The sequence below is a fragment of the Acanthochromis polyacanthus genome, chromosome 1 (assembly GCF_021347895.1).
Source record: "Acanthochromis polyacanthus isolate Apoly-LR-REF ecotype Palm Island chromosome 1, KAUST_Apoly_ChrSc, whole genome shotgun sequence".
Taxonomy (NCBI): domain Eukaryota; kingdom Metazoa; phylum Chordata; class Actinopteri; family Pomacentridae; genus Acanthochromis; species Acanthochromis polyacanthus.
The window spans coordinates 16,443,446-16,462,272 of record NC_067113.1 but is presented as its reverse complement, the minus strand read 5'-3'; the positions used below and the strand labels follow the sequence as shown (position 1 = coordinate 16,462,272).

Below are 18,827 nucleotides of genomic sequence, written 5' to 3'. Positions count from 1 at the left end.
CCTTTTAATTTCTTAATTTATACAATAAACTCACCGCAGTTGATTTTTTTAAAGGTTACTTCTAAAGGCCAGCATCCTTCCAAGTAAAAGAATGCTTTTAAGAAAAGAGTTTTGCAATTTATTTCCATTATTAACGGCAATTTAGAAAGCAGTCCTTGTCGCTGCTTTTGTTAAAAAGTACTGAAAATGGCATTTCAATGATGAAGTGTGCGTGTGCCACGCAGTGATCTGTATGTGTGTGCTGTGCAGGGAGCAGGAGGATGAGGATTTGATAATTCAATGTGAAGCTTTTGAAGAGGCGATGGCTGAAGATGAAGAGGAGCTGCTGCGAGTGTATGGGGGCATTGATATGAGTAATCACCTGGAGGTTTTTACTACACTCTTCAATAAGGTGAGAGCAGGGAATTCAAATGGCTTCATCATGTTCCACTTAGAACTGACACAGCCCAACCAAATGATGAATGAATGGATGCATGTTTGGCTACAGATGCCCCACAATAAGAAGAATAACCTGTTATCTTTCTGATTAACACTGATTCTGGCGTGATATTTTAGCAGCCCTGGCACTCATTATTAGATTTAAGCATGTAAAAATAACAAACCTGATTAATTTGTGTTTGTGCAGGTGAGCAGCTCTCCAGCTTCTCTCCAGCTGCTGTCCATCCTGCAGACGCTGTTGATGCTGGGACCGAGCCGCTCTGATATCTGGCTGGCTCTGGAGGCTATCACTAACAGAGCCATACTGCTGGCCCAGGACTGTGAGTCAGCACCAGCAACAACAATACATTCACATTGGGTCAACACTCAGAAGAGGCTAGTGTCTAGCTAATGACCCCCGTCGGTGATGAATGTGTGGAGGGGAGCGATTATCCAGGAAAGCAGAGCGTGGAGATGAACCAGAGGCAGCTGGTGACAGGATGGCTGAAAGCTTTTGTTGTGGTGACAGAAGTTATTTCAAATGGGCCTCATCAGTTATGTATGTGTGTGTTTGTCTGACTTTGTGCTCCAGCTCAGATGGAGTCCTGCGAGAAGATCATGCAGCGGCTGATGTTTTTCAAAGGGAGAGGCTCTGTGGATCATCACGAAGTGGACGGCCTGCGACTGAAGGTGGATAAGGCTGTTCAGACTGATCTGGATCATCAAGACAAAGACAAGCCAGGCAACACCACGGCATCCTCTCAGAAGCCACTGTGCACCTCTCCTCCTCCTCCTCCTCCACCTCCACCCCCACCGCCTCCTCTACCCCCTGGTATGGGCGGACCCCCCCTCCAGTGCCCACCGCCGCCCCCACCACCTCCTCTGCCCCTACCTGGAGGGCTTGGTGGTCCTCCACCACCTCCGCCTTTGCCTGGAATGCCTCCGCCGCCGCCGCCACCACCACTGCCCTCTGGTCCAGGCATGCCTCCTCCACCGCCACCCTTACCGGGGATGGGTGCTGGACCGCCGCCTCCTCCTCCGCTACCCGGCATGCCACCTCCACCACCTCCTCCCCTAGGCATGATAGTAGCTCAGAGTAATCAGGCCCTGGGTTGCGGCGTCCCTCTAAAGACAAGTCGGTGCCCTACTCTGAGGATGAAAAAGCTGAACTGGCAGAAGCTTCGTGCTGTCACGGGTAAGTGGATGAGACGTTCTTGTGAAGGCTCAAATTATTTCACTGACAATCTGTCATTCATCTTTATGCGGCAACAAACCCTGATGAAATCTAATTACAAGCGTATCAAGCCAACTTTGGTGCATGCTAAAACTAAAGAGTGGAGAAAGTTTGCCTGACTCTAGAATCTACCAACCGATCATCATATTCTCACCCATTTCAGGCCCTTTGATATGCTTTAAAAGGAAAAATAAAGGTAGAAAAAGCTGTTATTTTAATGTGGATGCTACAGAGGATTCCCCCAAGTTTTGACAGAAGAAGGGACATCACTTGGGCCAATGCTGATACAAAGTGGAGCCACACAAGCTCATGACAGGTTACTCTCTTCCTCTGTGCACACAGATGGTCACTCCATGTGGGCCTCAGTTCAGAAAGAGCTGCCTCCTCGGGAGCCGGACTACAGCAGTATTGAGCAGCTGTTCTGTCTCCCGGTGACCGAGCACAAAGACAAGGGGGCAGCTGCTCCTGTCAAGAAGGAGCCTAAAGAGGTGTGCTTGGTCAACACTCAACAGAGCTCCTCAGAGCTGTAGCAGTCAGAACACACCAGCTGATAAACAGAGCTGAACAATAAATATGCCTCTCTGTTTTTTCCTCTAGATTACATTCATTGATCCAAAGAAAAACTTGAACGTGAACATATTTCTAAAGCAGTTCAAATGGTGAGAGATGATGCATTGCTTTGATTTTTTTCACATGCATATTTTTGGCTCATCTTCACTGAATATTAGTTTTGTTTTCTGTATGCAGCACAAATGAGGATTTTGTAGCCATGATCCAGAATGGGGACCGGAGTAGGTTCGATGTAGAGGTGCTAAAACAGCTTCTTAAGCTTCTACCAGAGAAGCATGAGGTTTGTATTATTCGCACCTCTGAATCCTTAGAGTTTTTTGCACTCATTTGCCAATTAAGAGCCCACTTAAAACTGACCCTGCATGTGTGAGTCACTCTCTTATGCCTTCACGTAGATCGAGAATTTGAAGTCCTTCCAAGGAGAAAGAGACAAGCTGGCGAATGTCGACCGTTTCTACACCACCCTCCTCACTGTGCCATGGTAACTTTGTACTCCAGTTCTAGCTGAAGTGTTCTGTTCATTATGTAATATTCTATTATTGTAAATGCAATGTATGCAGCCTTACTTGACTCCTTATTTGCTTTGCTTTCTCACTCCAGTTATCAGTTGAGAATTGAGTGCATGTTGTTGTGCGAGGAGACTTCATCAGTGTTGGAGATGCTCAAACCTAAAGTCAAGCTGGTGGAGGAGGCCTGCCAGTGTAAGTTAACCTCTGCATTCACATGCAGGCATTTGTCATTCTTAATTATTCAGCTACATATATATATTCAAATTAACACAATTTAACAAATCTCTTAGCTCTCAGAATGAGCCCACTCATGCCCAGTTTCTGCCGGCTCATCCTTGACGTGGGAAATTTTCTCAACTACGTAAGATCTTCCTCTGTCTCATTTATAGTTTAATGAAGCTGGCATTTAGACAGAGCTTGCATTTTTAATATTTGGTCTACTTCCAGGGAAGTCACACAGGGAATGCCGAAGGCTTTAAGATCAGCTCTCTGCTCAAGCTAACGGAGACCAAGGCCAACAAGAGCCGCATTACGCTGCTTCATCACATCCTGGAGGTATACAAAGTGGTGAACAGCTGCCATAACCGTTTCCTCCCCCCTCTCAATCTTGAACCTGTTTAATTACCCACTGTGTGGCTTGTTTTGCAAAGGAAGCAGAGGCGAACCACCCGGAGTTGTTGGCACTGCCAGATGATATAGAGATATGTGAAAAAGCAGCAGGGTATAGAAATCTATTTCACATCTATTCAAACTCATGTTGTGCCTTTTTAATTGGTTCTCAATGGATCTGGAAGAGATACATAACAAACGGGGCTTTGCACTTTGTCCTCAGAGTTAATCTGGACTCTGTTCAGTCAGAAGCCAGTGCCTTACTGAAGCGACTTAATGAAGCAACCAAGAAAGTCTCCAACTCTGTGGAGGAGGTAAAAGAGCAATATGCCAAAGTACTTGAGGTGAGATTCTTGTTTGTCTTTCAAATAGATGCAGAACGGATAACTCAGTGCTGCTTTTGGCAGCTAGATCCACAACCAAAAGGCTTCTCTCTCTCTCTCTCTCTCTCTCTGCTCCAGGAAAATCGAGAAGCATGTCAAGCTTTAAGTGAAAGATTCACCGACATTGACAAGAAGAAGAGCGAACTGGCTGTCTACTTATGTGAAGACACTAATAAGCTGTCGCTTGAGGAACTATTTGGAACCATCAGAACTTTCCGAGGACTTTTCATCAAGGCTCTCAAGGTCAGTAATGATACTTTATTGATGGTAGAAGTCTATAGGATTATATGTTTGCATGCTGTGCTATTGAATACATCTGCATAAATACACTGTGCAGTGAAATCGCTTTTGTGAGTGTGAATACACCGTAGGAAAAGCTCAAAGATGTTAATGTGTATCTGCCTGAATGATACAAAGACAAACTGTTATTCACACTTTGTTCTTGGCAGTGAGTGACATCCTTTCTTTCATGATAACAGGAAAATAAAACCAGGAAAGAGCAAGCAGCCAAGGCTGAGAAGAGAAAGAAGCAACTGGCAGAGGAGGAGTCCAAGAGGCAGAAAGGAGAGAATGGAAAAATAAGTAAGTTGTGAAGATCCCTCTGTTCTTGCATTGTACTCGAAATTTTAAGCCAAGATGTAATTTGAAAAGCATCTGTTTTGAGCCCTCTGTCTACCCATCTTCTTTCAGTCAAGAAAGGCTTCGTGCCACAGAATGATGGCTGCATCATCGACCACCTCCTGGCGGATATCAGGAGAGGTTTCAGCCTGAGAAAGACCCGGCCAAGGTGCGATTCGGAAAGCCTACCTTCTAGTGAAATGCGTAGGGATACCTGCCCGCCTGGTAAGGACAAGAGACTGTGGCCTCCATCCGCAGTTCCTAGCTCTGCTCCTGATCCGCTTAGCTGCGAGCCACACAACTGCCTTGTAGGATTTTTGCTTCTACGGCTCTCCCATCTCGCTGCGCTAGCTCCATTGCTTTTGCTCCACTATCTCTGTTGAACATCACCCAATTTCAAAGGCCATCTTGATGTATGTAAATTCATCACCATTACAGACTCTTTCTCTCCCGTTCAGGTTCAAGTGTGAATTCTGTAGACGAAGAAGCCGTCGATACAGCCAAGCACTCCGCTCTCACCAAACCTCAGACACAGGCTCATCAAGGCACTCCAGGCGAAGTGAACGGATTCATCAGCCCGTCAGAAGAAACTCCGCCACAGCTGAATGCAGCGCAAGGCGGAGCAGTTGTATCTCCCTACCAGCCGCCAGGAGAAACAGCTACGATGATGCAGCCACCCCTGGAAAGACCTGCATCGCTACTGGAGGGTCAACACCCAGAGAAGCCTGCAGTTTCAGATATGACACAACCCCAGCCTCAGGTTGACGGGGAACACCAACCACATCTCCCCACAAACGGCTTTTCATTAGATTCAACTGAGACCAGTGTCCTCAGTCCATCCTCCCTCTCAGATTCTGACCTGCTGGAGGCTTTGCTAGACGGCACGTCCAGTCTGGTAACTGAAAAGTTGACGCCTGAGGAGCCAGCAGACATTAGTGTAAATGTTCACATCGATGAAAGTCCTTTACCTAGTACGGACCCTAATGTGACGCAGAGTAGTGAAAGCAATATGACGGGAGATGCGAAAGGTGAAACTCGTGATAAAATAAGCCATTTACCAGAGACTGCAGGAAAAGAGAAGACTCAAGAGGATAAGAAAGGCATTACTGCAAGAGCAGCCGGCCAAGACGAAGTGATGAGTTACAAACATTCAGACCCTAAAAGCAATGTGTCTACACGCGGGTACGACGTTCCAGATGGACTGGAACCGGAAGATCTGGCATCAGTGTCTGAAGCGGTGCCTCCTTCCCTTAAGTCCGAACCAAAGAAACAGTCGAGGCTTTTTAAACGAAACAAAAAGAAGAATGCTCAAGGTAATCTATCTATTCACTTAAATAAAGATCATGTTTGGAATGCTAGTCTCTTGATGTGTCATAAAGGGAAATCCTTCTTTGTTGTATTTTTATTGCATTTTACATTTTATATCTTATACATGGGCTATTTTAGCACATGTTTCTAAGTACTTTGCATGAATACATGCATTTTATTAAAGAGTGTGAATGCAGTGTGCAGCGCTTGATTTGCAGATTTAATACTGAATGGATTTAAATTTCTGGCCAGTTTGTTTGAACGCTCTGTTTTCATTCTGACTCTCTGAAGCACAAGGTAACAGTGGAAAAGGACACACTAGGCATAAAAAAGGCTGTGTGTTGCAGTGAGGTAGGTCAAATCGATGGGATGGCAAACTGTAAGCAGGAATATCCTCTTAATGAACTCAGTCATCATCAGAGCTTTGTTTCCAGTAACACGTCATCTGTTGGTCTAACTGGAATCTGGATTTCATTTGTCTGTGTTGTCTGACTTTAACACTCTTTTTAACACGCCTCCAATTGAGTGGTTGTCAGGCTAAAATGTTGTCTTCAGTTTACACTAATGTCCATGAAACCTGGGGGGAAAAGCAAAAACTAAAACAACTTTTTTTGTGTGTGAAAAATTTAATCCTCTCTAAAGTAATCTGACAATGCAGTTTTCTGATCTCAAGCAGCCTTGCAGTTTGTGAAATCGCTGTGTAGTCATTGTGGACTGAGTTATTTCATGAAAGCTGTCACTTTTGTGTCTTCTATTTCCATATTTGCTTGTCCATTCTCTAAATCTGCAACTGGGACTGTTTGATCTACTAACAGTCTCGTGTGCTTCCTGTAACCTGTGCTTTGTTAATCTGGCTTTTACGAAAGTTGCTGTATGTGATCTAAATAAATTAAAATTCTTTATTACTAAAAACATATAACTTTGAACATTTCAAAGCCAAACAACCAACTGAGAACTTTCCCTGCAAGTGCCTTTAAAATATTAAAATATTTAATTTATATATGTTTTGGTCCTTTCCATTCATTTCAGTATTTGTTTCCCGTAGGTGACTCCAGAAAAAGGAAAACAAGAGGAAAAAGAAAATGTTAATTTCACACGAGTTCTGAACTGGAAGGAGTGAAGTATATTTTATTTTGTGAAACTACGTGAACTTTGACTCTTTGAAGAATATCTTTCTGAAAAGGTTGTCCTGACCAAGAAGAAGAAACGTATCCAAGGCTGGGATTTTCACAGCATGGATGATAACTTGTCACTTTATGTAAATTGTAGTTCTTTTTTAAATGTATCTGAGTGCAAAACTCTTCAAAAAAAAAAGGTTGTATGTGCTTTATATGTTTGTACAATTGTTGTAATAAGCAGTGAATGTGTTTTATTATGAGCTCTGTGTACCGTGCAGCACCCATAGACTGAAAGATGCTGTGTTTGGTGCAAGATATTTATTTATCACTGAAACAAAGCTGCTCGGATGTCATGTCCTTATTTCTTTATATATTATTCACATGAAACAACAGCACATATAAGGACAGCATACAATGGATTGTAAGTTTTAATGTTGGATATATTTAATAAAATTGAATTTACTGTACAGCTGTTTGTTTTCAGTCAGTGCATTCGCACAGATGGCAGCACTGAGGCGAGTGAAATGAATTAGAAAAGCTGTAATGTGCGGGTTACACACAATAAATGTTTGATTTAAATTCAATGAGTGGGTCTACCTGAGATTTGTGCGTAAAGGCTGTTGTCTCCTCGCTTTAGCAGCCTTGGAGACAACTCGCCCGAGCACAGCTACGTCCATCTGTGCGTCTGGCTCTGACATCATCGGCTATGAAGTTACAGATATGGCAATGCCACTCTTGGAGACACTTTAGTCTTCTTGAGACGGGCGGACTAAAGGCACCACCACCATCATGTCGCTCACCTGGTCGGCAAAAGACCACAAAAACGCAAATCAGCCCGCGGCGACCGGACAGAAGCGATCGCGCAACGACGCGGGGAACAAAGTGACGGTGGTGCTCGGTGCGCAGTGGGGAGACGAAGGAAAAGGCAAAGTGGTGGATTTACTGGCAACAGAAGCTGACTTTGTGTGCAGGTGCCAGGTAAGTGTTTGGATTGATGATGATTTCAGCCAAGCAGTGGAATGTCGTGTTTGGTATGAATCCGTTTCCTTACTTTAGAATCTGTCTCTTACAGGGTGCAACAGGTGCTCAGAGGGAAAACACTTTCACCTATGTGATCTGAAGAAAACTTACTAACTCGAAAGCCTTTTCACTATTATAATACACCATATTCATGCATATAATGTGATTTCCTAACTGTCCACTTCAGGATTCAAATCATAAAATAGGGACATTGTGGTAGTTTAATTGTACTCCAAATCATTTTCCACATACATGATGCCAGTGTGTGGTGTAAACTTCCTCTGACTGGCTTCTCCAGCAGATCACAGATGCAGAATGGATGTGAGATGCATTAAATTCATACTGACTCCAAACAGGGCTGTTCCTGTCCACTTACATAAGACACAGAACACTCCAGAGGTCACTCTAGCACCGGGACACTCAGTAAAACCTGCCAACAGTTGCTGTGTTGTACTATCTCCACTGACAGGACTAGCACCCTGTGTTCTGCAGGCTTCAGAGCCCCACCCACCAGGCTCAAGGGGTCACATTCTCAGGCTGGCTTGATATGTGAGAAGGCCAGATCTTAAGCCAGTGGGGGGAAACAGTGGAGGGTCCACCAGCACCAGCCAAGTCAGTTAAAATAGGTGCTGGAAAAGCTTGGCGAATCTGGAGAAAGGGTAGCTTATCACTGCCTTATGAAAATAAGATGTGACATGTCCACGAATCCTCTCTTTTGGTCTCGGGTGTTCGATCCAAATGGCGACAGTATGAGCTATCATAACCTTGTGCTCTTCTGTTATTCGTAGGGAGGCAACAACGCAGGACACACAGTGGTAGTGGACGGAAAGGAGTATGACTTCCACCTTCTCCCCAGTGGAATCATTAATCCCAAAAGCGTGTCACTCATCGGTAAAGGCTTCAATCTTTATTATTTATAGTGACAGCATCATTCAAACTATTACTCAAACTGGGCCTCCTGCCAACTCTTTCTTTGCTCTTGTAGGTAATGGCGTGGTCATACATCTACCTGGTTTGTTCGAAGAAGGGGATAAAAATGAGAAAAAAGGTATTTTAATTTTAAAAAATAGTGTAAATTAAAGTTAGCGTGCGTTCACATGTGTGATTTCTTCTCTCTAATCAGGTCTGAAAGGTTGGGAGAAGAGACTAATTGTCTCAGACAGAGCTCACCTCGGTATGTACAGCTGTCTACAGAGTTTCACTTCATTCTGCATTAGATATTTCTGTTTGAAGGTTGCATCTTATTGATTTGATGTCTCTCTGCAGTGTTTGATTTCCACCAGGTTGTTGACGGCTTACAGGAAACTGAAAGACAAGCACAAGAGGGAAAGAAGTAAGGATGGGGAAGGTGATGAGGGCATGATACGGTTCAGAATGACCCTTTGCCAAAAGATACAACAATACATCAAAGTATACTACAGCACAAATCTGCACTGATTTCACACATTTGTTTAAATGACAGCATTGGAACAACTAAGAAGGGAATTGGACCTGCATACTCCAGCAAAGCATCTCGCACTGGCCTCCGTGTATGTGACCTGCTGGGTGACTTTAAGGACTTCTCTACTCGGTAGGAATGGTGTCAAGTTAAGGAATAACCCAAGGCAAAAGGAGCCAACCCCATTCATGTGCGGTAATATGTCATGAGCTATGTATTTTGTAAATTTTTTCAGATTCAAGAACCTCGTCCGTCAGTATCAGTCCATGTATCCATCCTTGACAGTTGACGTTGAGGACCAACTGAAAAAACTAAAGGTAGATACTTGTGAAAGTGACTGTTATTGGATGACTCTTCATCCAGCAATGAGACGTTTCTGTGCTTTCTTGTGTCGTACAGGAATACTCTGAGAGATTGCGCCCAATGGTCAGAGACGGGGTCTATTATATGTACGAAGCTCTTCACGGACCTCCAAAGAAAATTTTGGTTGAAGGGGCCAATGCTGCTCTGCTTGATATTGATTTTGGTAGGACCTGTCATAAAGTTTTTGTTTTACTCATTAAAACAGAAATTCAGCATGTGGGAATAAGTCAGTGCGGTTATATTGCATTGCTTTTTTTTCAGGCACATATCCTTTCGTTACGTCATCAAACTGCACCGTCGGAGGGGCTTGCACTGGTCTCGGGATCCCTCCTCTGAATATTGGTGACGTGTTTGGCGTAGCGAAGGCCTACACCACCAGAGTGGGAATCGGAGCTTTCCCCACAGAACAACTCAATGTAAGAGCTTGAGGTTACCTCAGTAAATCACCAGGAGCGTTGGAAAAGTGTTGTCACATGCTCACTTTCCCTTACTGCTCTACGTATTGTATGAGGAGACACATGACATGTTATGTGAGGAAGTGATATCCAGTATAGTTTGTTTGAGATCATGTGGCTGACACACAGGCTGGCGAGGGGTGGTAGTGGTGGAGAGGGGGAGTATATTCTGGCTGTGTGCAGCTGTCAAATTTTGTGAGAGACGGACTCAAACACGCTTTACGTCTTTTGCAGATCACATGTTCACAGGGATAAATTTAGGGCCCAGAGCACAGGTTAAGGATATATTTACTGTGTGAGCCTGGGTTGTGTTACTTGTCACGGGAACTAACCATAGGGACATAGGTCAAAATGTTAAAACTCTATCCCCCCAGCACATGTGATGTTTTATTGTACTCAGCTGTGCATGCTGCTAATGTACTGATTGTGTATTTATAAATGTCTGCCCTCATTTGAGTTCATTATCAGTACAGTTACAAGTATGCTTGTGTTTTCCTGTTTCCATAGGCAGTAGGGGAGCTGCTGCAGACGAGGGGTCATGAGGTTGGTGTAACCACAGGGAGGAAGCGTCGTTGTGGCTGGTTGGATCTTGTTATTGTCAGATATGCTCACATGATTAATGGCTTCACCGCGTGAGTGGCTTCACCAGTTTAGGTTTTTCATCTGGTGTTTTGTGGTTGTTTTGTTTGAACATGGCAAGCTTACAGTTTTTTCTGCACCATCATCACTTGCGTTCTGCCTGTGATAAACAGTGCTTGTTAAATAATTCCATTGTTACTTGTTCAACAGCATTGCTCTGACAAAACTTGACATTCTGGATGTGCTGGATGAAATTAAAGTTGGAGTTGCCTATAAACTCAATGGAAAACGAATTCCCCATTTCCCAGGTAATTTACCAGATTCCCTGCTTCATTTGAGGACATTTGTCTGGGACTGGCTATCAAGATCCAATAACTGATTAGTAATAAACGCTTTCTTTTAGCCAACATGGACGTTTTGCAAAAAGTGGAGGTTGAGTATGAGACCTTCCCTGGTTGGAAGACAGACACATCTGCAGCCAGGAAGTGGAACGACCTCCCAGCCAAGGCACAAAACTACATTCGCTTCATTGAGAACCACATTGGAGTTCCCAGTATGTTTAATACAAAACAACTAACCTCAATTGTACTTTGCAGATCACACAAAGAACCAAAATATGTAGTAACACAAGAACTGCCTGGTATCCATCAGGTGGCACTGATTCACTCATCAGAAATGTCTTGGTTATGACTTCTGCAGCTTTGTCATCTTTTCTAATCTTCCTATTTCTTTCTCTCTTTTTAGTCAAGTGGGTCGGTGTTGGAAAGTCCAGAGAGTGCATGATCCAGATGTTCTAAACCTTTTTTCACCCCCTAAATGGAAGCACAGACATGATGTGGCATCTTTTCATCACCTAAAATGATCTTCTCCACGTTACATAATAAACATCTATATAACCTGAACAGAGCTGACTATGTTTATTTAAGATGACTGTGAATTATTGATTTGATTTCTAAAGTATTTCTTCACTGTTTGCAAATCAAACAATATTGAATTACGATTAGTTCAGTGTATTCTGATTGTTTTGACTTTTCATTTAAGTTCCCACCACTTTGGTAATTTTTTTCATATTTTGAAATATAAAAAGTTCTTCCTGTTGTTGCTTGTGGTCATCTTCCTAATGTATGTTCTTTCTAGCTATTGATCTCTGAAATTAAAATCATAAAAATACAAAATTGGTGACAGTCCCTGAAGGCAGCATTAATACGGTCCGAGTTAAAAAAAAATAAAAATAAAAAAAGCAAGATCACGTGGCAGTAGAGCCGTTGTTTTATTGGCTCAATGCTTTCACGTGACAATAATACGTGCTTGTGATTGGCTCATTTCCGCCCATCTCCCGCTTTCCCGCAACAAACAAGTGTGCGAGTCCGCAGGAGCACGGCCGAGCACAGCACAGCACTTTTAGCAGCTAAAATGCCGAAGCGAACTTGTCCTTTTCCGGAAACTTTCTCTTCCCAATACAAAATACACATTGGGCAACAGGAGTTAAATAACTATGGCGTGTTTGGGAACAAATACAGGCAAGAAATATATGGTGAGTACGCGTTTGCTGTGTGGCTGCGTTGCGCTCTTAGCTAATGTTAGCTTCGTCGATGCACATGTTTGCTTGTTGATGTTGCGCAGCAGTTTTTAAATACAGATTTATCTTCATGATACATTGAAAAAACGTCGTATTGGTCATCTTTGGGCGACTTTATTAGTTCAACTATACGATTAATAATGTGTTCCCACTAATATGGCCTCTATGCATCTGTTAATCGACTTTTGAACAAGGTGTTCTTGATGTGTTTTCTGTACAGTTGGTGTTACAACCGAAGTACTACAATACAGCCAGAGTGCAGCTAAACAGCCTTAAAAGTGCAGTTATTATCAGTTTCCTGGGTACCGCAAATAATTTCACTCTGATCTGGTATTTTTTTGTCACAGAAAAGACAAAAAGTCTGCTATTCAACGGTGCCAAAGCCGTGATGGGCAAAATATGGACCGGAGAGGAAAAGTGCACAGAACCCCAACCACCTGGACAAGCAGAGACATCTGCATGCAGCCAGACTCTGCTGAGAGGACAGACACTGATCGGACATGATGGGAGACTGACAAGAGCCAGTTCTGCACAAGGTGAGCCTGAACTAAAGCAGGGGAAAAACAGGTTTTGGACACTGACACAGATGTTGTAATTTTGTCTCTGTGCACCACCACAGTGGATTTAAAATGAAGCAGTAAAGATGTGACTGAAGCGTGAAGTAACTTTGAGCATTGATTCAAACAGCTAACCATGTATAGAGTGCCGTCCTATCAGCATTACAGCATTTTACTGAACAAAATTGAATCGGAATCAACTTTATTGGCCAAGTACGTACACAACATACAAGGAATTTTGTTTCGACTGTTGGTGTCACCCTGGGAATATGAAAGAGAATAATAAAAATTAAAGAATCTACAGAAAGAGGAATAGGGAGGGAAAAATAGTAGTTATAAAATTAAATATAACACAGTATATACACAGAAATTTACAGTCGTGCAAAAATGATAGTTGCATGAGGCAGTGCAAAAAGCAGAGATGATACTATACATGTTCATTGTAAAACTGTCTATTGTAGAGGTGAGTAGGAATGGCTCAGCTGTTCATTAGAGTGATGGCATTATATCCTTCACAAATGACTCTGCTACTGTAATCAGCTGTCACATTGTTATCAGCCTTACGTAGCCAAACCATTCTGCAGCACAGAACGCACCTCATTAACATTCTGCTATGAAGAAAAACACTCTGTTTGTATTTCTTCAAACCAATAACAGTTGTCATTGGGTAGAGCGAAGCAAAGGATTTCAGTGTCCCCTAAAAATAGTAACATAGGGAATGATTGGGTGAAATGTGCATGCAAGGAGACAAGTCCTGTCATTAAAATGACAAATTACTCAAGAAAAACTAGCAGGGCTGCTTTACTGCAAAACTTGAAACTTTCAGTATGGTAGGTTTGCTTGCCCAGATTTTTTAATTGTTACATTTAGTGCAGAGTCGCGCGTTGATAGCAGAAGGGGAAAAGAAGGCTGCGTGAAATGCACAGCGATTTTCACACCTTCACCCAAAATCTGCTTCTGGTGAGTCAGACGACATCATCAATAAACACTAGTGACCCAGTTCCATCAGCAGCCGTACATGTCCATGTCATATCACTGCTCCCACTATGTTTGACACATAATGTGACCTGCTTTGGATCATGAGCCCTTCCTTTCTTTCTCCACACTCTTGTCTTCCCATCATTCTGTTATAAGTTTATCTGTGTTTCAGCTGACCAGAGAATTTTGGTTCAGAACTGCACAGGCGTTTTTAGATGTTGTCTAGCAAAGTCTAACCTGGACTTTCTGCTCTTGAGTATTACCGGTGATGTTCATCTTCACATTGATTCGCCTCCCTCCACAAGAGTGTTCTTGACTTGGCTAAATGTGGTACGAGTTTTCTCCTCAAAGGAAGGAATTCTGCCATCATCCACTTTAGTTTAGTTGCAGAGATTGTCAGCACATTGTGTCCTTTACAGATTCGACCAAATTGTTGATTTGGTCACTCTTGAAGTTTTGGCTATGTCTCCAATATGAGTGTTTGTTTTGTTATTTTTCCTTAATGATGGCATATTGAGAGTCCTCATGAACAGCTACCAAATACAGATTCAACACTTGAAACTCGTAAAACTCATCTTCTTTATATGTCGCGAAAGGAGGAGGAAACAGGTCACATCTGTCCATGAAACAGCATCGCACTTGAATACTTGCCTGTGAAAAATGGACAAACTCCGTTAAAAAAATGGCTGTGTATACCTTGACCAAAATTAACAAATGCACGAAGAATCTGTTCAGATTTGTCAAACAACAGGAATTCATCATATTTATGGACTTCCAGTTTCCACTGGTGTGCCCTCTTCAACAATCAACCAAAGATGATAGCCAGGCGACCATCCAGCTTTATGTTTCCTAAAAGTGTGTGTCCTCTGTAAGGTCTGGTGGTGCAGCAGCTGACCGCAACCCCAGAAGGCACTGAGTGAAGTCCAGAGTTAATGAGAACATAGCCATTAGTCACAGCAACAAAGAACTTGTGCATTAGTGGCATCTGGTGGTGAATGTGAGCAGTGAAGTGACTGATACTTGCAGTGAGATTTTAGGAGATGTATCCTAGTAAAATAGCTGAGTGAACCAAACCTGCCGACACAATTTTTACTTCTGGATACTGAAGGATGCCATGAATTCGTAAAACCATTGACACCACAGTTTTAACCCTTGGTCATACATGCTGCAAAATATACAACATGTGTTTATTAAATGGTAAGACTGAGCGTAGGGGCTGCACATCGGTTAGCACCGTTGGCTAGCACCGTTGGCTTGCAGCTGGAAGATCCCTGATTCATGTCTGGGCCTGGGATCTTTGTTCATGAAGTTTGCATGTTCTCCCTGAGCATGTGTGGGTTTTCTTCTGGTACTCCAGCTTCTTCCCACAGTCCAAAAACATTCTGAGGTTAGTTGGTGATTCTAAATTGTTCGTAGGTGTGAATGTGAGCGTGATTGTTTGTTTCTGTGTAGCCCTGTGATAGACTGGTGACCTGTCCAGGTTGTCCTCTACCTTCATCCTAAGTTAGCTGGGACCCCGCAACCATGATGAGGATTAAGTGCTGTATAGATGATGGATGGATGAAAGACTGAACTTATTTCATTTGAAACATAGCCTACCTGAACCACATAGTATACACTGATCAATGGTAAACAAACCCTCATAGTCTGAAGTTGTTCCAATTAAATTAAATTACAGTATTAGTCACACCTCACATATTCTAAACTGCACACCTTGCAATTTGCTGTTGTTTCAAATTTTAATATACATTCATTATTTACCTCTCTGACAAACATACCAAAATTAAAGCTGCAGTCAGTGGTCTTTGGGAAATTATAAAATAATCAAAATTGTTTTCAACCATGTAGAATAAAATTTGTACTTTCCCTCAAACTGCAGACTGAATACAAATCTCACTTTTAATCTTGGACAGATTTTTATCACATTTTTAAAGTACAAGTTCTCTTGTAATACAAAATAGAAAGATAAGAGGGCCAAGTTAATGATAAATGCACCCACATAACTTCCTGAAAACATATCCAAGACAAACTTCTTGTCTGGCCTAGCTTGTGTAAAATGTGTTTTTGCTTGCTGTAGTGCTCACTTAGTGGACATTTCCGACTTAAAAGACTAGTATTAACATAATATAGTTTCAGTATTCACAGGAGTAACATAACATTAATGTCAGTTTCAGTTTACATATAGGTATTTGAGTATTGTAAGACTTGACACAATATTGACCTGTCCTTTTAGTGATTTCTGCATGACATCTTCTTGACATTCTGGCAAAGACGTATCTCTTTAAAATTCCTTTAAACAATTAGCTGGCACACATGAGTACTGAGGAATTAAATTTTTTATCCAAATGAGCTAAAGATAATTTCTCGGCTGAAAGAAGTTACTTTGCTCGAGGCCAAAAGCAGATGGTTCAGTCAATTAATCAGACTTAGTTGCATAGCACTTTTCATGCAAATAGAACAAAACAAAGTGCTTTAAAGGAGAAAAAAACAAACAAAAAAAGCAGCAACCTCCAACCTTCCTGTACCCCCCATGAACATTATCTTATAGAAGAAGGACTCCAGTAAATCAGTTGTAAATAAATACAGTGGTAGCAGATGTTTGACTTAGTACATACTTTCTACCAGCAGATGTCAGGGTTGTTGCACGTTTGGATGCTTGGTGTGGTTGGTTGTTGTTTTTTTTGTTTTTTTCTTTGTTCCCTAACTAATTGCGTTTCACCACAGCACTGTATAAATGTATATGTTTTCTAGGTACACCAGCAGGTCCCACAGGCTGCTGTGTGTGTCAGAAGAGTCAGGGGTGCAGGACTTCATGTTCCCAGTGTGACCGTCAGGCCTGTTCCTCCTGTAGCCGCCAGTGCTCCAGCTGCTCCAGCCTCTGCTGCTCTGTCTGCACCATCATAGAGTAAGTCCCACTTAGATTTGGTTCCCACTTAGTCTCCCAGATATATTGACAATCAGCATTGGGCATTGGTGGAGGTAAAAGGTTGTATCTACAGCAGTGTTTGTTTATTTTTTAACTGACTGCACATATAAAGTACAAATGACACTGATACAGATACCACTTTTAATAGAATTTTTTCTAATTTAAACTGATGTGTTTACATTACCTATCTTGTCTGTATTCTAAAAACTAATCGTGTCTGCAAAGCTTTACCTTTTCTGCACCTACATTTGTGTAGTGGCTCATTAAGGAGAAGACCCGAAAACTTGACTGCATCCGTAGCTGGAATCTAGCAGCAGTATTTTTACTTTCCTTTTTTTCCCCCTTTATGTTCTTTAGTCGTCTCAGCTTCAAAGTATCATTAGATCCTGAGACTAAACCGAGAGACCATGCATGCTGAGGTTAATTAGGTGTCAGTTGGAAAAGCACTTGCTTTGGCATTAAAGACGTGCTTATACGAGGTGTGGGGTGCAAGCTGTTTCTCATCTATTCTGTGCAAGACACTCCTCTAGTGCAAGTGCTTGTACTGTGGTACACTCTTAACTGCAGACGTACCTGCAATTCTCCATCAACGTCAGACAAAGGCGTGTAGTTTTCTTGTATTTTTAATAAACAGAAACTGGACGATAAAATGAATTAATCTTGCCAGAAAGAAAACTCCCAAAAGATTTTTGGATTCGATGCAGAAACGGAGCATTGAAACTTTGAAATCAGTTGAAATGTGAACATTTTTGTCCACCTAAAATTATTATTTATATGCCATTTGTGTTCTGTCGAAAAACTGCAACACCTGACTTACAGCGGCCATCCTGACTTTGGACAATGTAATTAGTCTGCTTTGAACAAATACATCAGAAATGAAAGTGAATCCATGCAGTTTTTTGCAAAGACAAGAATTTCCTGAATCCTGTGATGCAAAATATGTGAATGTTTAGTGGTCAAAGGAGGGACCGCAGATGCAGGCATCCTTTCAAAGTTTATGAGGTTAAAATATAAAACGAAGGCAGATGAGTGATCATTGAAGTCCTTCCATGTTCTGCGTCTGTGTTTTGAAGTTGAGTTTCTTTTGCACATCTTGTTTTTGCAGTTGCAGCTGAAATGGTACAGCAGGCAGAATATTGTTTGTTGGTGGTTTATTCCCTACATCCCTCTGTCCACGTACCAAAGTACAAGGGCTGAAAGATTTGTAGAAAGCATATAATTGCACTTTTCTTACAGATGTTGTGATTTTTACCCCCAATACAATTTTTTAAAGCCCAGCTTCGCTTAAATATTCAGTGTAATCGATTTAAAACACTTGATGGAGCATTAATGACGCGATTGTCTCACGAGGAGGACCACAGGAATTTGTAAAACAGCTCACACAACAGTTTAATCTCTGGGTCACATGTTGCATTTATACTAAATTGCATTTTTTTAAAAATAATTTGCCGAAATTTCTTTTTGAAAAGCTCTGAAGTACCAAAATGCTGAAACCCAAACTCAGTCTGAGTGTGAATGGAGGATCAGAAGTTAGCTGAGCAGAATTACTCACAATATGTCAGATATTTTCAGTTTAGTTGAAATGATAAACACTTTCTTTGTTGCACAGCTACAGCGGGCGATACGATGAAGTTTTGTGCTGCGGTTGTTCGACGTAAACGAAGACCAAAGGATGGATCAAGAGTTTATATCTAAACATATAGTTGCCTCAAATGAGATATTACCATGACTGCATGTTATACCTGTGATGTTTTTATGTGATCCAGATGTTTTCTTGTACATATGTATTTTCAAGAAGTAACTGAAATAAACTTGAACACTTTTGTATACACTTTTGTTACCTCTGTGTTGTATTACATGACAAAAAATAACACATTTGAACAAAAATCAGAGTGTCACATACTCATAAATCAGCAGGTGGCAGCACACATCAAGCACTTGGCTGAAGGATGAGTTCCGTTTAAACTGGGCACATTCACTGCTTCCTCATCGGGTGAACACATTTATCTCACTATGCTAAAGAGGCAGAGTTTCAACCTTTTAGTCGAAGAGTGTAAGTTTTGTCTCGGCTCGGCAATGATAATGAAATTCCAGTCGAGCCTCGTCTGGACTGACCTTGAGAATATGCTATCAGATTTATTTATTAAAACAAGAAGACCCAGAGGT

At 42.0% G+C, this 18,827-nt stretch overlaps 3 protein-coding genes across 3 annotated transcripts; all 3 read left to right on the top strand.

Moving 5' to 3' along the window:
* The first annotated feature begins 636 nt into the window (after nt 1-636).
* Nucleotides 637-7,233, top strand: LOC110952155 (inverted formin-2-like). The gene is made up of 17 exons (XM_051937372.1): nt 637-758; nt 1,015-1,612; nt 1,994-2,139; nt 2,249-2,310; nt 2,399-2,501; nt 2,617-2,702; nt 2,822-2,922; nt 3,021-3,091; nt 3,178-3,285; nt 3,381-3,451; nt 3,563-3,683; nt 3,801-3,965; nt 4,202-4,304; nt 4,413-4,565; nt 4,799-5,653; nt 5,940-5,999; nt 6,694-7,233. Exons 2-16 carry the CDS (start codon nt 1,015-1,017, stop codon nt 5,996-5,998), a joined length of 2,802 nt encoding a protein of 933 aa, XP_051793332.1. The 5' UTR covers nt 637-758; the 3' UTR covers nt 5,999; nt 6,694-7,233.
* A 197-nt stretch (nt 7,234-7,430) lies between these two features.
* adss1 (adenylosuccinate synthase 1) lies at nt 7,431-11,523 on the top strand. The gene is made up of 13 exons (XM_022195495.2): nt 7,431-7,744; nt 8,575-8,677; nt 8,772-8,834; nt 8,910-8,960; nt 9,053-9,119; nt 9,249-9,356; nt 9,460-9,541; nt 9,624-9,750; nt 9,849-10,003; nt 10,550-10,674; nt 10,832-10,929; nt 11,025-11,174; nt 11,366-11,523. Exons 1-13 carry the CDS (start codon nt 7,556-7,558, stop codon nt 11,416-11,418), a joined length of 1,371 nt encoding a protein of 456 aa, XP_022051187.1. The 5' UTR covers nt 7,431-7,555; the 3' UTR covers nt 11,419-11,523.
* Nucleotides 11,524-11,956: 433 nt separating this feature from the next.
* siva1 (SIVA1, apoptosis-inducing factor) lies at nt 11,957-18,490 on the top strand. Its single transcript, XM_022195496.2, has 4 exons — nt 11,957-12,155; nt 12,548-12,736; nt 16,487-16,640; nt 18,271-18,490. Exons 1-4 carry the CDS (start codon nt 12,035-12,037, stop codon nt 18,317-18,319), a joined length of 513 nt encoding a protein of 170 aa, XP_022051188.2. The 5' UTR covers nt 11,957-12,034; the 3' UTR covers nt 18,320-18,490.
* The last annotated feature ends 337 nt before the right edge of the window (nt 18,491-18,827 follow it).

Bases quoted from the DNA above. Each gene is read 5' to 3' on its own strand.
- siva1 (XM_022195496.2), top strand. From the start codon at position 12,035: ATGCCGAAGCGAACTTGTCCTTTTCCGGAAACTTTCTCTTCCCAATAC. The intron at 12,737-16,486 runs GTGAGCCTGAAC...TATGTTTTCTAG, and splicing joins AAGAGCCAGTTCTGCACAAG to GTACACCAGCAGGTCCCACA. The intron at 16,641-18,270 runs GTAAGTCCCACT...TTTGTTGCACAG, and splicing joins TCTGTCTGCACCATCATAGA to CTACAGCGGGCGATACGATG.
- adss1 (XM_022195495.2), top strand. From the start codon at position 7,556: ATGTCGCTCACCTGGTCGGCAAAAGACCACAAAAACGCAAATCAGCCC. The intron at 9,357-9,459 runs GTAGGAATGGTG...AAATTTTTTCAG, and splicing joins TTTAAGGACTTCTCTACTCG to ATTCAAGAACCTCGTCCGTC. The intron at 9,542-9,623 runs GTAGATACTTGT...TGTGTCGTACAG, and splicing joins ACCAACTGAAAAAACTAAAG to GAATACTCTGAGAGATTGCG.
- LOC110952155 (XM_051937372.1), top strand. From the start codon at position 1,015: ATGGAGTCCTGCGAGAAGATCATGCAGCGGCTGATGTTTTTCAAAGGG. The intron at 2,311-2,398 runs GTGAGAGATGAT...TTCTGTATGCAG, and splicing joins TTTCTAAAGCAGTTCAAATG to CACAAATGAGGATTTTGTAG. The intron at 5,654-5,939 runs GTAATCTATCTA...GACTCTCTGAAG, and splicing joins CAAAAAGAAGAATGCTCAAG to CACAAGGTAACAGTGGAAAA.